Consider the following 16,656-nt stretch of genomic DNA (forward strand, 5'->3'; position numbering starts at 1 on the left):
GAACACAGCCCAGTCCACTGACTCAAAACAATCCCACAGCCACTCCTTGCCTACCGTGACTACCTCTTTGTTGTCCTTGTCTCTGGAGCTTTGCTCGTTAGTCTCTGCCTCTATGCTGGTAGGAAAAGGACAGCCAAGTGATCAGATATACTGAAATATGGTCTGGGACTGGAACGGTAGGCAGTCTTTATCTTAGTGTAACAGTGGTTTAGTGTGCTGGGACTTCTGGGTCTGCAGGTTATGCGCTGATGGCAATTGGGCAGAGATTTCTTCAAACAAGCCTGGTTGAACTCCCCGACTATGATTTGAAATGCGTCAAGATGGACTGTTTCTTGTTTGTAGACGGCATTGTGCGGTCTCTGAAGTGCTTGATTATAGTTGGCAGTTGGTGGTATGTAAACTGTGGTCAGGATTATGGAGGAAAGCTCTATAGCTAAGTAGAATGGATAACATTTGACTGTTAGGTAATATGTAATAATGGTTTTGATGAAAATGTAGGTGGGCTGATATGTAACTTTTTAGATGAGATGAAAATTGGTGGAATTGTGGAAACTAAGGAAAGGTTATCAAAGGGTGAAACAGGATATATATTTGAAAGTGGGAGGTCAAGTGCAACAGCTGTAAAGAGAATTTGAAGAGGTATTCAAACAGTTGAACAGGCAGGGATTAGAGCAATGTGGACCACGTGCAGTTTAGATGACCATCATGGGGGGTGTGGAGCGTGAGGACCTGTTACTATCCTGAACTGCTCTGGGATCAGCCAGAGAAGAGCCACATGGTCTTGGTGAGAGCACAGAACTTTACAGTGTTCCACATCAGCATCAAATCCCAGTAACTGGAGCTCTGATGTGGGAGTGCTGTCTGCTGAGCCACTAGACCTTCAATTGTGTTTTATGGATCGTTCTATACTCTCTACAACTTGGTTTGTAAAATGATTTCTTTTTGCTGAACTTGTGGTACTGCAGTGATTTGTATTTTGCTGCTAATTATGATCTGCTGAGGCGACTCAGTTTTTCAAAAGCATAACAAACCATAGCTTAAATCCTCATTTGGACCTGATCATCACCCTTCTTAAATGTGTCAGTGCGAGACTGTCTTTTGGCTCTAGACTGATTTGACTCTAGATTAAATAAAACTACAGAGTTCCTTTGAGTTGAGGGCCGTGTCAGTATTCTGCTCATCGCTTTTGTTCCATGGGTTGTTCGGCGACTTGTTGTGCACTTTGTTGTATAAAATATTATGGTAGTGGTTTCGGGTGAATGTGCCTGCATTCTACTGTGCTTGCAGCCTGAAACAATGATAGGTCCATTATATGGAATTTCCAAAGGAAATAAACAAAAGCAACTACTGTTTTACAGTAGATTTTACTGGAATTACAATCCACTTGTATGCAAAACTCCAAATGAATTTCCAGTTTGGCATTTGTTGTAAGTACTTTTTTCCTTATATTGTTTTGTGAGGTGATTTGAATTCCAGTCTTAAAGCAACCAATCCTTCCTAATGCTTTGCATCTTTCTGAAAACATTTTGTCCTCTCAGTTTTTAATTCCTTGTACTGTGGTGTCTGTTATATTAAATTGTCAATTGCAGCCACATTATTTACTAAAAAATGTGTCATTGGGAATTGCAAAACTGGTACGGGGAAGAGAGCTGTTCGGCCCGCTGAGCGGGTGCTGAACACTGCATCGCTCTCCAGTCAGCTGAGTTTCCCCTTACACTTGCTGTCTACTGTTAGCTTTTGAAACCCTGGAGTGGCTCCGTTTTTGCCTCTTTTAATAGGATCGCTGGTGCAATCTCTCTGCTCAAGATTTGTATTCCTACTTTCCAGATTTATGAAAACTAGCAGTTTTCATTTTGCTGCATTTGTTACAAATGCAGAGTTTATTCTTGGACAACTTACTGATTTGTTCATTGTGTATGCTGCTTGCTGCCTTCCTTTCCCATCTTGTAGGAAGCTAGCCCGTATGTATTGATAATTAAACACTATTTTCACCGTTGATTAAAATCAAGACCAAAAGGGATGTAAGATCTGTGGCTGGGTTGTCAGTCACAGTGGTGAAGAACTAAAGCAGTCTGTTCCTTGATGGCATGAGGTTAAAGAGCCTGCCTGCTCATGCAATATTTACACACCACTAACTAGTTTTATTGCATGTTAGAAAATTGAAAATAAAAAAGATTTCAACTCAGCGCCTTTGATAAAATGCATTCCTGCAGGTGTTTTACAAAACCTTCAAAAAAAATGTTTTGACCAAAAATTGATTAAGAGGAAGATGAATTGCCCACTTGATCAGAAATATGAGGTAGGAGGAAATGAAGCAACATTGTATACATAACTAATAGTCTTTATAATGTAGCTTCATTGACATGAGAATGAATGATAAAGAATTAGATTCATTCTCGCCTTCAGTTTATCCCCAAGTATTAGTGCCTCAACCTTTTGCCTAATTGTTATTCCAGAATGAGTTTGAGCGATGGCAGTGACAGTGAGAACAGTGGCGGCTCCACCCCACCCAGAAATGAAGCACCTCCACTCATAAAAGCCAACAACAGCAATAACCAGGTATGGTATGAGGCTGTGTAAAAGCTGGAACATGCAGAAAGCTAAGCTTAAATATGATGTCTGTTAATGTTTTTCAAAAGTATAAAACCTAATTTTGTGAATATGGAAGATATATTTTAGAAATGTTATAAAATATGAGTAAAACATTCCTGGAACACAGTGCATTTTCAAGCTTCTGTTCCTTTACCTCACTTCCTTCTTTGACTCCCTTCCCTCGACTCCCACTTTGTGGGTCCTCCCCGTATAGTTTTCTTTGCTCTTCATATTCTACCTCTCATCCCCTACCCCCAGCATATAACTTTGGTATACTAAAGTGTCATTATTTTGTTGCACAGTTGTTTAATACTAAATATGAGACTTTGGAGATGAACCTTGCAAATGCAAATATGGGTTGATATAATGGAAAGTAGATTGCAGAAGAAGGTTACATATCCTTGCCTAAGAAATTATTTAAACCTTCACTGGAACCTTCTGAATATAAGTTTGATTTATGTGGGTTTTTTTTTAAATTTGATCTCTTGCACTCCTGTTAACTTGTTTGTTAAGCCTAGAAGACCATGAGAATGGTGTATTTTTGCAGTCAGCAAGATTTATTTCAATGTAGCCTTTTGGAGAAGGTGTTAATCACACAAAATTAAACATAAATGTTTTACTTAAAAAGAAACACATTGCTGAAAATTATGACTCTGAATGTTGTGTGTCATTAGATACATCTGCATTGCAGTTGCATGTTTTGAGACTAAAGTTGCAATTCTGGTATTTACTTCAATAAGTAAGAGTTTCTGCTTCAATTCTCCATCCTGTCATTGTGCGGGATACCAGATGCTCACTGCATCTAGCTCTATACAGGCATTTTCAAAACTGGAAAATAAGGCTTCTGATGAATAGTGTAGCTGAATTAGTTCTTAATAGAAGGTCCATTTTAACCACGTGTTCCCCAGTTTTCCAATACTCAGATGTCCAAGAGTTGTGGCCAAATATTACATTTCAAAAATTGTGGCGTTACCTGCATTTATATAACCTTTGCTTTGTACAGTAAGGTGCAAGACTTGTAGGCACATACATAGCTAAGGTGTCTAAGATTTTTGCACAGTACTGTAGTAATTTTAGGAAATGTACTGTACTGCCACAAAAAAAATTCATGAAATGTGACTGGTGATAAACCTGGGTCTCTATCGTGGACTGAGAGTGGGAATGGTGCAGGGAGAGGTGGATCATGGTTGGGAAAAGAAGATGGGAGAGTGGAGGGAGCGGAAGCACGAGAGACATTCTGTAATGATCAATGAACCAATTGTTTGGAATGAAATGGCCTTGTCTGGTGTTTCAGGGCTGGGTGAGTCTGCACTATGAACCCCCCCCCCCCCCCCCCCCAACCCTGGCTCTCCATTTCTACCACCTGTCCTACATCTTTCCTGAGGCGCTCCACCATCATCATTCCCAACATCCTTTGCTTCGGCCAGATTTACAGATTGTGCTCTCTGCTCCACGTTGACAATTCAGTACTGTGCAAAAATCTTAGGCACCCTAGCTTTTGCACAATACTGTAGTCATGGTCAGCTGAATTTTATTTTCAGATAGCCAGTATCACCAAAGAGCATAGATAAAGGCAATCCCTTGCCTGGGGACAGGAGTAACAATGGAAATAGCCATGATGCACTTTCCCCTCCTGTGAGTATGAATACAAATTATTTAGCCAAGCATTTTTACATCAGGGATGGGTTTGAAGTAAATACACAGACCGTATATTTTTTCTGAAAGATTCTGTCCTCTCAGTTGGTCCTTCAATTAGTAAATGAAAAGAATAAGCTATTAAAAGGTCAGAAACTGCCTCCAAATCTTTTGCCTCAATTGAGTCTCAGTGATCCATTCAGTAATTAATGGTAAAGAGCGATGGCTTTGAACCTGTGAGATTCCCGTGAAACCCTGCGAGAGAAGTCCTTGAAGATGAAATACAGCCTCCACCTCAAATTTTAATCCAACTGCATGCATTACTAATTACTAAAATTAATGTATTTCACCAGCTGTCCAAAGATCACAGCAGTGACCCACCATCCATTCTTGTACTAACACGTTCATTCATAGCCAAGCACACAGATAGTCTGCTGTGTAGTGATTAGAGCCCACGTCTGCAAAGAGGAGCGTTGACTCGGAATATTAGATAATAGAAGGGTCTTGCAAATGGAAGATGTGTGAAGAGCCAGAGGTAACTGTGCCCATCATTTAAGCTCTGGATGGAAAAATTCAAAAAGTGACACGGTTTGGAGAGGTGAAGAACTAGTCAAAGGCAGCACTTTTTTTTTCATTAAGTGTAGCTATTTTTATTGAGCCTGCGTACAGCCAGAAGAGAGAGCACTGAGGATGCCTGTGGCTGAAGTATTTACGCCTCTGTTACAACAGGTGTTAGAAGTCAAAAGCCCATTAAAGCAAAGCAAACCTGAGAAAGCAATAAAGAATGCTGAATGTGACAAGGTAAGCTGTATTTCTTGCATTCTTGGTTTTTTCATACAACAACAAATCGCAGCCCTGAGTTCTTAGATACAGCAAATTTGAAAGCATAGAAGTTTTCAAGACTCACTCAAAATAACTTGGCAAAACACTAGCCCATTTCTCGTTCCACCGACGTGTTCAGTAGCTGAGGCAGAGTTCTTGGATGGTCCAACTTTTTAAATGTTGATTGAGCTCTGTCTCTCTCTCCAGCCCATTTCAGCTGACAAAGCAGTCCCTTCTGGGGCTGTGGGAAGCTGCTGAATACTGCACTGTTTCAGAATGAGACCACTTAGACATCACTTCTCTTTTCTGAAGCATCATGTCTGCCCTGTTAAATGATTAACTAGTTTGGAGCTTTTTGCAATCACTTCTGAAATGGTTCCATGGCAAAGTAGGTTCCTGCTGTAATCACCTTGCAGTAACACTCCACTGAAGTGGTCTTCCATGCAAGGAAATTATTTTTAAACAAGGACTGTAGATCAGAAGCTCTTGGGTTAGAATGATTTATCCTATGCAAGACTCAGGAAAATGAGTGAGAATGAACTTGTTTCAGTAGTACCACAGACTCCAAAGCAAGTATTCCAAAACTTTGGCATTCATGCCATTATTGAAGTATTTGTTGTGTAGAGTTGGAAGACTATTTATATTTCAAAGTTTATATAGGAAAAAAGAGTTTCTTCTAAATTGGCTCTAGATGACACTGTGGTCAGATAAGTTTTTATTCTGGGAAAATGACTTCTCCAGCTAGCACTAATGATTCAAAAGTAGCTTTTGGATATTAGATAAAATGCATCTACAGAAACACCAAGAAGTATTTTGGTTGAAGCATAGTACCTCGGGAGTTCCCTTAACAGGGAGCAATGGAAGTTGGATTTGGTTACAAGAACTGGGTATCGACTCTGAAAAGAAACTGCAAGCTATGACAAAATTCGATGCAATCGTCTAGTGATAGTGATTCAAAAAGTAAATTGGTTTATCTGTACAGAATCATCTGATCATTTGGGTTCTCCAATGGATTTTGAGTTTGTGTGTGTCTTGTTTCTGTCTGTTGTTCTATTCCTGCTGCACTCAGTCAAATAATTTCAGCCTATCCTTCTTGATATTTCGGCCTGTGACTCATATCAAAGATAATTGCATGTTTGAGTTTCTTGGACCCATGGGAATTTCTTTCATGTCTTGTTTGACCCATGTAATCTTGATTTCAATTCCTGCATTCCAAAATGGGTGACACACTTGAGCTGCAGTAGCCAAATGCATAGAAGTAGATTATTTTTGATGAATTTTAAGAGGCATTTTTGCAATTGGAATTGTATATACAGCATCAGATATTTTATTTGGCAAAGTGGAGTTGACAGGGTAATAAAAATGAAATGTGTCTTGTCAGTTTTGCATCCCAGTATGGCTCACTCTTTCTGCGGACTTCCATGTAATCTCTTTTATCCTGTGGTTCAGAACAAATCCAGCCTAATTAACCCTTAACATGGTATTTATACTATAGATTTAGGGTATTTGTATTAATTCTAATTTAAGCAAGGATATCTTAAAGAGTAATAGCTTGGATGATTTCAAAACAAATCTGATTAATGTTCAGAGTTGGGTAACCTTTGGGTAGCAGCTGAAGTTCTGGGTCAGTGATTGAACTACCAAAAGCTGCAATAAAATAACAAATAGGTAAATTAAATTTAATTTAGTCAGTATATCTTTTAACTGCGTGTACCCAAATTCTGGAATTTTTAAAAAAATGCCTGATTCAATTGAAAGGGGCTTTTAAGAATGTGTGGTCTGAAAGCCACTTGAAGATAAACGTTCATAAAGAATCACAGCCTTGTTTGGCTTCACCCTTTATTAATAAATCAAAGAACATCCTGAACATCCTTGTACATTTTTCCTCGGAGTGCTTGGATTCAGTCTGGAGAGAGTGAGCAGCTTCAAGTTCCTGGGTGTCGATCTCTGAGGATCTAATCTGGTCTCAACATATTGATGAAGTCACGAAGAAGGCAAGACAGCGGCTATACTTTAGTAGGAGTCTGAAGAGATTTGGCATGTCAACAAATACACTCAAAAACTTCTATAGTTGTACCGTGGAGAGCATTCTGACAGGTTGCATCACTGTCTGGTATGGGGGTGGGAGGCTACTGCACAGGACTGAAAGAAGCTGCAGAAGGTTGTAAATCTAGTCAGCTCCATCTTGGGCACTAGCCTACAAAGTACCCGGGACTACTTTAGGAAGCAGTGTCTCAGAAAGGCAGCGTCCAGCACCCAGGGCATGCCCTGTTCTCACTGTTACCATTAGGTAAGAGGTACAGAAGCCTGAAGGCACACACTCAGCAATTCAGGAACAGCTTCTTCTCCTCTGCCATTCAATTCCTAAATGGACTTTGAAGCTTTGGACACTACCTCACTTTTTTAAATATACAGTATTTCTGTTTTGCACATTTTTAATAATCTATCCAATATATGTAATTGATTTGTTTATTTATTATGTTTTATTATTATTGTTTTTTCTGTCTGCTAGATTATGTATTGCATTAAACTGCTGCTGCTAAGTTAACAAATTTCACATCACATGCTGGTGATAATAAACCTGATTCTGGTGGTAGAAAGTTGTGCTTTCTTGAGGAGTGGGTCAATTCTTAATTTAGCATTTTTGTTTTCCCCACATCAGTTTTTGAAGGACAAAAATTGTCAGATAAGAACATGAAAACTGATTCAAGCTTGTGCTGTTTCCATTAATTAAGGAACCGCACTTTAAATCCTTGCTGTAAATGGCAGGTGCTTATTTGAAATTAATATTGAGGGAGTGCAAGAATCAGATCATGTCGATCCACGGCTGCTCGGTGATTTCAGCTGCTAGTGCCTTTTGAGAGGTAGATCTGCATTGGTTGTTGCAGCTCAGTCTCTTTTGTTAGTTATAATTAAATGCTAAGGAGCTCCAGCAACTTCTTGACTGGTTAGAGTTTAATAGTAGCGTATAGTGGCTGAAGAGTAATATATCACAATGAATATTACTGATTATCTGAGTGTTATCATCTGCTTGATTAATTTCAAATACTTAATATTCCTTCCGTCCTTAAACTCGATCAGTCGTAAGCCTTGCCTCCATTCTTCTGTGAGTATCTCCATTCGCTAATCCCCTACCATTGACCAGCAAAACCATAAACTCTCTGTACCCAGCTGACCAATCCTGTTGCTATTGTGCCATCCTTGTATTGCAAAATTTAATATGCATTCAATAAAATCGAATTACTGGACTGTCCGTGTGTCAGTTTTAGCTATTTCCTAATTAGTTTGCAAAAGAAACCTTTTTGGGTTACGGTTTTGGCAGCGAGAGAATGAGAAAAATCTTCGGCAGCTCCAACATGAAATTTGGTGAATTTGAGTAAGTTTGACGGTAATGCAAACGGAATTATTTGAAGCAAATTGAATTTTTTTCCACATCAAGTTTTACAAGTAAATACTAATATTCCGTGTTGCAATATTCTTGTATTGTCCAGGAAGGCCAAAAGCAAAGCTTTTAAAGCTTGTAAGCCTTTCATTAATCACTTTGAAACTTAAGAATTCCAGGTCTGTTTTTAAGGAAAACATGACACAACAGATGAAATGGGTAAACTTCCCCCTTCCCTTCCAGTCCTGATGAAGGGTCTCAGCCCGAAACGTCGATGCTTTACTTCTGTCCATAGATGCTGCCTGACCTGCTGAGTTCCTCCAGCATTTTATGTTTGTTACTACAGATTTCCAGCATCTGCAGAATCTTTTGTGTTTATGAAATTGGTGAAACAGTTTGTTTACTTTGGTGCAGATGAGGCTGAAGGGGAACCTGATGGAGGTATAGAACACTACAGCCCAGTACTGGAGTGTACTGTGTACAATAAAGTATACATAGCCCTTTGGCCGAAGATGTTGTGCTGACTTTTTAACCCACTCTAAGATCAATCTAATCCTTCCCTCCTTAATCCTCCACTTTTCTGTCATCCATGTGCCTATCTAAGAGCTTCTTAAATGTCCCTAAAGTGTCTGTCACCACCCTGGTAGGACTTTCCATGAACCAACCAGGCTCTGTGTAAAGTACCTCTGACAACCCCTCTATCCTCTAATCACTGTGCCCCCTTGTATTAGTAATAAGTTATATGAAGTTAATCAGAAATATGGATGAAATATAGGCTTCTATGACCGGAGAGCATAGGTTTAACATTAGGAGCAGGAGACTTAGAAAGAATTTGAGTAAGAATTTTTTCATCTTTTTTAAAAAAAATTACTTGAAACCTGGAGCTCACTTATGGTGGTGATGACATGTTCTTCCACAGCATTCAGAGTATTTGGGTATGTACTTGAAATGTTGTGACAGGGAAGGCTGTCGACTGTAGTGAGAAATGAGATCCATAACGATGAATATTACGGCTGCAATGGATATACTGAGCCGAAAGTCCCGTGTTCATGCTATAGAAGCCTACTGTAAAAGACCACAACTGCTGACATTTCCTGCTCTAATTTAATCCATTGATTTAATAAGGATTAAACGGTGTCCTTGCCAAATTGACTTAACTTCAGGCATATTTTCTGTCCGTAGCTTGCATAACCGAAGCTTGGGGTTTCTGAATCCAATAAGTACATGTAACTATATAACAGATGTTTTGGCTTCCTTAGTACAACTTGCATAGAATGGCTCTATTTCAGTACTGAGGTAATCCAACTGCCAGAAGGGATATCTTGATTATAATTTCATATACGAGGCTCAACATCTTCTGAGCTTTACCAATGTTGCAGCTAAATCTATAACACTTTTGTATACCAAATATCTTTCACAAAATGCTGGAGGAACTCAGCAGGCCAGCATTTTGTTCCTCCAGCATTTATGTGTGTTGCTTTGGACTTCCACCATTTGCAGATTTTCTCATCTTTTACAAAACATTAAATTCTTACAGGTTTTCTGGTTAAACTATGACAAGCTATACTGAGCATCTTTTTTCTTTGGAATTATGTGTTTAATATCTGCTCTGCTTTGGCATTCAAATGGAAGTAAAGTGTAAGACTGAAGTAAAAATAATACACTTGCGTGTGTCTTAGGCATACCTCGATGAGTTGGTTGAACTTCACAGGAGACTAATGACGCTTCGTGAAAGGCACATACTACAACAGGTAAGAACATGACAAAGCCTAGTTGATGATTAAAATGGACCTTAGTTTGTCACTTTTAAGCACTGTTCATTCCATAATATAAGCTATTGGTACTTGAGTTGAACAAGAGCTTTTTTGAAAGGAACACGCTCTAAAAGTCCTGCCTTCCCCTCTGATTTTCCAGTCTCTTTATAGGGTCATTCTCCTTTTAAAGTACCCATTCTATTTTTCCCCATGGAATTCCTGATTACTGGTCACATAAGTGTAGAAAGTTTGCTTTAATAGTGCATCTCATTTTCAAGCCAAATTTAGCAGACATTTTGTTCTGCCAACAGCAAGTTTTGTCTTGATACTCATGAATAATACTGAAGTGAACCACATTATTCTAGACCTACCTTGGCTGCTGCTTTTCACAGCATCCTGACTATGGACACAGTGTAAAGTCCAAGCTATTTAAAGATGTGCTTTTTATAGTTAAGGATCATGGTATATTAGGCCTTATGTAATTGTCCCTCGCTTCAGGAAAAGCAGTCAAGAAATACTCGATGGATGAACTCACTTTACCCTATTGCTGCTTGTCCTATTTCAGTAATTGCATCAATGATTTAAAACATCTTCTGCCTGGATGTAACTGAGAATTGTTCCAGGCTCTAGGACTGGCAACTATAAACAAAATTGAGGATGTCTTGGCAAGGCACTGAGGTTTCATTTGTGATTTCAACAATGATCTCACTTTGAATCTGTTGGCACTTTACAAGAGCAGTTCATACAATTATTGTCTTTGTTCTCTAGAATCTCTACTGTGGTTCCCCATTGTCATTAAAAGATTAAAAATGCTTTTTAATCAGTTTTATCAGGTGTAATTATAAAATAAAATTGTAATATCTTGTACCACTTCAACAATATCCTGCCATTTTCTACTCCTGACCAATTATGCAGAAGACGCTAAACAAAATAGTTTCTAAGCCCAAAATTGAATTGTATTTCCAAAGACTTCAAAGGAAAGATTGCAAGCTTCTGACCAGTACAGGCATCCTTAAATTTCACAGATTTATTGTCATTCCATGTAATAGTGCTAAATGGGCTGAGTATAGATACAAGATGCTGCAATTTCATCTACAAAGACCTGCAATAAAATTTCATATTATAGTGCATGTGTTCCTTGCAGAGCATTGATTCAAGTTGTTTGCGTACTTCAAGAGAAACAAAAGCCTTAAGTGTCATACAAGACTCTTGAAACTTCTTAATGTCTGTGTTTTCCAGCCAGTAAATCATTTTTGAATTGTCACTTTTGCAATGTTTGAAAGGTGATGACCAAATTACATAGAGCAAGTTTGCAGTATTATCAACTTTCTTTTAACTGATCTTCTGTGAAGGGTAAATCTTGGCCAGGACAACCTGCCTTATATTTTTGTTCCTTCTCCATTTGTGAAGTTCTTTCAACTCTTGCAAAGTATCACCATTTCTCCCCTTGTGGAATCAAACTGGTACTTTTCAAGCTCCCAAAATCTATGATAAATTTGCTTCTAGATAATACTGTTGGCCCAAAGAAATCAGCTTTGCCATTTCTAGAAACTTACTTCCACTAACTGGTTTGTTGTACACCAAAAGATAAAGATGTGTTGTGTGCTATCCAGTTTACTCTCACTGTTAATAGGACTACTGTATCATTTTGAATGTAAGATAACATAGTCACTAGGGTCATGGTTTTGCAGCATGAAAACAGACCTTTCTGCTCAACTCGTCCATGTTGAATGCTACCCAGCTCGTCCCACCTGCCCGTGATAATCCATCATCTACATCTCTTCCATCCATGTACTTATCTAGATGGGTTTTAAATGCTGCTAATGTACCACCTTGGCCAATATTTCAGGCAATTCATTTCAAATGCACATATCCTTTGCGTGAAGAAGTTGTCCCTGATGTCCCTTCAAAATTTCTCGCCTCTGATCTGAAACTTGTAACCTCTTGTAGCTCTCCCTGGGTGAAAAGGACCATGCTTTTAACTTGTCTTTGTCCCTGATGATCCTGTGAATTTGTTATGCAATAATAAGACATTTAAAATTAATCCGTGTACAAATAGAACAGAATAGCTGTGGAAATCCTAAAAATAAATCAAAGTTTCATCTTCTAGAATGATTTTAGTTACGGTGAATTGCATTGATGCCATTAAGGGGAAGCTATTGGGTGCATGATGGAAAAGGGGAAGGATGGTTAAGATGATGAAGTAAATAGAACAACCAGACTAATATAATAAGCCAAGCAGGCTGATGCTGTGAGGTCTTTTGAACACTAGTCACTCACAAGTCTAGTACTCAGATTCTGCCTTAGTGGGCCAGTTGCTGTTCTCCCCGAAGACCTGCAGCCCACAATGTCAGAGAGACGGTGCGTTTTTGCTTTGGTCTGCAATGTCAGAGCTTCTGAAATACGCAAAGTAAAACAGGTATGTCTGGATTCAGTGTAGTGAGGGGAAAAAAAGTGTTTGCTTCAGTGGGTTAGGAATCTCAAGTGGGTTTGAAACTTTTAAGTCAGTGGGGTTGGGTCAGGGTGAAGGTTGGTCAAGAGTTACAAAAGAGGAGAAATTGACCAGGTGGTGTAGTTGGTCTTTGGAAGTGCAGAATCACAAAATTTGGCATTAAGATGTGTAGAATCTGCAAATGAGTGGGTTTGAAGAGGTTGGGGCTCACTTTACCTAAAGCAACCCTAGGAGGCAGGTTCCTAGTACGACTGAAGCTGGCCTCAACAATTTGATGTCCTAGACAGTGAGCAAGCAGTTACAACATAATTTTAGAATTCAACTTCATCCACTGCAAAGCAGAGAAAATTTGGTCTTCACCAAAATGCCATTAATTGTAGCTAAAATTAAGTATTGTTATTATGTATCACCAGGACTAAACATTCCACAAATAAAATTTGGTTCAGTGTCACAGTTTAAGCAATAGATGAGCTTGGAATTCTGCTAACTAGTTGTCTATTTATTTCCAGATTGTTAATCTGATAGAAGAGACTGGACATTTTCATATCACTAACACAACGTTCGATTTTGACCTTTGCTCGCTGGATAAAACCACAGTTCGCAAGCTGCAGAGTTACTTGGAGACTTCGGGAGCTTCCTGAGGGGGAGAAATGCAACCTCTGGTCACAAGCCGGAGATGCGGACTTTCAATGATGCAGCTCAGACAACCAGCCCTATAGAGTAATTTACTGCAGCTTCTCTTCAGTCAGACTCGCTTCTCATCCCTGTAACATGTTGCAGGGGTGAGTCAATGCAGAAAGATTCAACAGATCCTGGTCAGCCTAAGGAAAGCTCTGGGAATATTGGACTGAGGTCCATCGTCTCCTTTACCTTCCTTCCCTGGACACTTGCTTTTTAATGTACGTGTGGTGTCCAAGTTCACATGGCAACCTGATGCATGTGCAACACTGCCTTAGTATACAATTGATCTATTTATTGAAGTAAACTGAAAAATATTCTTGGAACTTTGGAACAACACTACCAGACGTTAAGCACTCTGTAATGACCATGGCTTGTGAATTCAGTAGGAGTTGTTCACCAGTTGCCTGGTGAATTTATCTACCTTTTTAACTTTCTTTTGTAAACTAGCTGCGATAGTAGGGACACTGTGACTACACAAAAAGTAGCCTTAGTAATTGAAAACTGTAGTGCTTTAAAATTATTATTGTGCACTGTTCTTTGAAATGTTACCAGCTTTCTTTTAATTAGTGATCAATCAGGATGAATATTATTTGCAAAATCAAGTCAGATTTTTTTTCTTTTCTGGATTGTTTCAGTCTTTAATTGGGAAAGGGATTTTTTTGGTGGGTGTAATTTTCCTCAAACTTTCTAACGTGCACTGCATCTTTGTCCTTGCACACTTTGGTCACCCAGGAGTAAGACTGCATCTTGGGCTTTGTTCACAGTGGTTCTCTGGTACAGACAGGTTCTCTCTTGTTGCTCAATGCCACAGTCACATGCTGACTCACACAACCAACTAATGAAGTACAGAAGAGAGCTCTTGCCAACCAAGCTGGTTGATCACTAGTTTAAAGCTTTTGGCATTTCAGATGTATTTAATTTTTTTAAATAAGAAGACTCTATGTGGGATTGCCTGAATATTCTGTTGCCAATTTTCTGTAAGTTTGTTGTAGAAAATTCTTAATTTGGGTTTAATTATTTATTTGAAATGCACCCTTCACTGCCAAGTCTGTTTTTGCTGTATTTACCATTCTGGTAAGGTGTCCAAGCAGATCTGTCCATCCTTTGGATACTGTTATGAATAGGTTTTTCTTTAATAATACATGGCTTCAATGGAGTCTTTTTTGAGGAGACCTTAACTGTTACTTTCAGTCCAAAGAGGGGATGAATTTTTAGTCCTTTTTTAATTACCGAAGATTCAGAAGTCGCTTCCAACAGAACAAGTGTACTTTCCAATGATAACGAGGTTCAAATAAGTCATTGTGATCATTTACTTGAAATGTTACCTTGTTAGAATACTTTTAATGTGCAATTCATATCAGAAGAAATTTTTTTTAAATAAGAATAGGGAAAAGGACTATTTCTCAATTTCATGTATATAATGTTCAGTGTATGTATTCAATTGCCAGTTCAATTAGATTTTTGTTGTGTACATGGTAAAATCCACGTTATTTCTAGGAGAAGAAAAATCTCTTACCAATCCTCAGAGGTTTAACTTGGTACTTTGAATCCCTTTTAATTTAATATAGGTGTTTGGTCCATCTTAATTGTTGTGGCGAAATTACATGGTACAACTCCTTTAAAAATTTAAGAACTATTTTTTACTAAATTTGAATGCGACTCAGTCATTTGATTCCATCTAACGTGTTCTTTATTTGAATGTACTCTGTACATCCAGATGTTAAAAGGCAACACAGTGAGAACCTTTGTCTTTTTAGTAGGACTGGCTTCGGAAGAAGGGTGGGTTTCATTCCTTGCTTCAAAGAAAATATTTATGGTATCAGAACATTAATGGTTCAAATCAAATAGGTTTCTTTGTAATCAAATAAGAATCAAAATGAATTGGTCTATTGTACTGCTTAAATGTGGGACACCAGTCTTAAGATCTATTGCAAAAGGCATGTACACAAAGTAAACTGAACAACATATCAGCTTGAATCTCAAGCAGAACATGTTAGTGTTGAGTCTGCCACAATATTCAATTAGAACAAGTGTCACACTCCCAAAACAATTTTTTTGCATTATATTTTCCATCACTTTTTTTGTATTTAGAGTACAAAATAAATCCTCTTTTTCCAAATAACTAACACTTGTGTATATACTTTCTATGGTCGAATGGTAATGTTTCTTTTGAGGTATCTATTTGTTTAGGTTATGTCGGTCATCTCTGTAGCTATATTAGATTGTGACTTTTTCCCTTAAATAGCCACAAGCATTTTACTCTGTATCAGAGGATATTAAATTAAAACTGAAATTTCTTAATGTGCCGTTTTTAATACTTATTCAATGCATTTATTAAAACAGCACCCATGGTATAGTGAATTAAATCCTTTGGAGATTCTGTTCAATTCAAGAATTGCCAGTTATGGATGATAGTGCACTGTCAAGAATAATAAATGTAGAACGCTAGAGTGTAGGACACGCCTTTCTGACAACACTACTGACCTTTTAACCTACACTCAGTCTAACCCTCCCTCTTACATAGCCTTCTATTTTTCTATCATTCATGTGTCTAATAAAGAGATTCTTAAATGTCCCTGAAATATCTGCTGGTATCACCTTGCTGGCAGGGTGTTCTGTGCACCGGGCACTTCCTGTGAAAATAATTTGCCTTTGACATCCCTCCACTATACTTTCCTTCAATCACCTTAAAACTATGCCCTTTTATATTCGGCAAATTCCACTCGGGTGGGGCGGGTCTCCAGCTATCCGCTCAATCCATGCCTCTGATCATCGTGTACACCTCTATCAAGTTGCCTCTCATCCTCCTTCACTACGAAGAGAAAAGTCCCAGCTTGCTCTGCCTCTCTTCGTAAGACACTCTCTAATTCAGTCAGCATCCTCTGTAAAGCTTCTACATCCTTCCTATACTGAGTTGACCTGAACTGAACACAGTTCTCAAAAGTGTGGTCTAACCAGGGCTTTAGAAACCTGCACTGTAAACTCATGACTCTTGATCTCAACTGCCTGCCTAAAGGAGGCCAACACCATATGCTTTCTTAACAACCCTATCACGCATGGCAACATCGAGAGATCTAATGATGAGCACCCCAAGATGTCTGTATCTCCATATCCTGCCATTGACCTGGTATGCTGCCTTCAAGTGTGACCTTCCATTTTCCTGTTGAAGTCCTTTCCCAGCCCAGTTCTGCATCCTGTCAGTGTTCCACTCCAGCCTATGATGACATTCCACAACTCCACCAACCTTCATGTTATCTGCAAACTTGCTAACCCACCCTTCCTGTTCCTCATTCGAGTCATTGATAAAAAGCACAAAGAGCAGTGGTCCCAGGACAGAT

The 16,656-nt window shown here is 38.7% G+C and overlaps 1 protein-coding gene across 3 annotated transcripts in view; it reads left to right on the forward strand.

Moving 5' to 3' along the window:
- Window positions 1-15,619, forward strand: part of mllt3 (MLLT3 super elongation complex subunit) — a 111,450-nt gene extending 95,831 nt beyond the window's left edge. For 2 of the 3 annotated variants that reach the window (XM_073072722.1, XM_073072741.1), the window contains 4 exons: window positions 2,457-2,559; window positions 4,957-5,028; window positions 10,111-10,182; window positions 13,147-15,619. In XM_073072722.1, the coding sequence (XP_072928823.1) occupies window positions 2,457-2,559; window positions 4,957-5,028; window positions 10,111-10,182; window positions 13,147-13,278 (379 nt within the window). In that variant the 3' untranslated portion in view covers window positions 13,279-15,619. The remainder of the gene's footprint in view (window positions 1-2,456; window positions 2,560-4,956; window positions 5,029-10,110; window positions 10,183-13,146) is intronic. The other variant, XM_073072732.1, reaches the window with a different exon arrangement.
- Window positions 15,620-16,656: the final 1,037 nt, after the last annotated feature.

This window comes from Hemitrygon akajei, chromosome 2, assembly GCF_048418815.1.
Source record: "Hemitrygon akajei chromosome 2, sHemAka1.3, whole genome shotgun sequence".
Taxonomy (NCBI): domain Eukaryota; kingdom Metazoa; phylum Chordata; class Chondrichthyes; order Myliobatiformes; family Dasyatidae; genus Hemitrygon; species Hemitrygon akajei.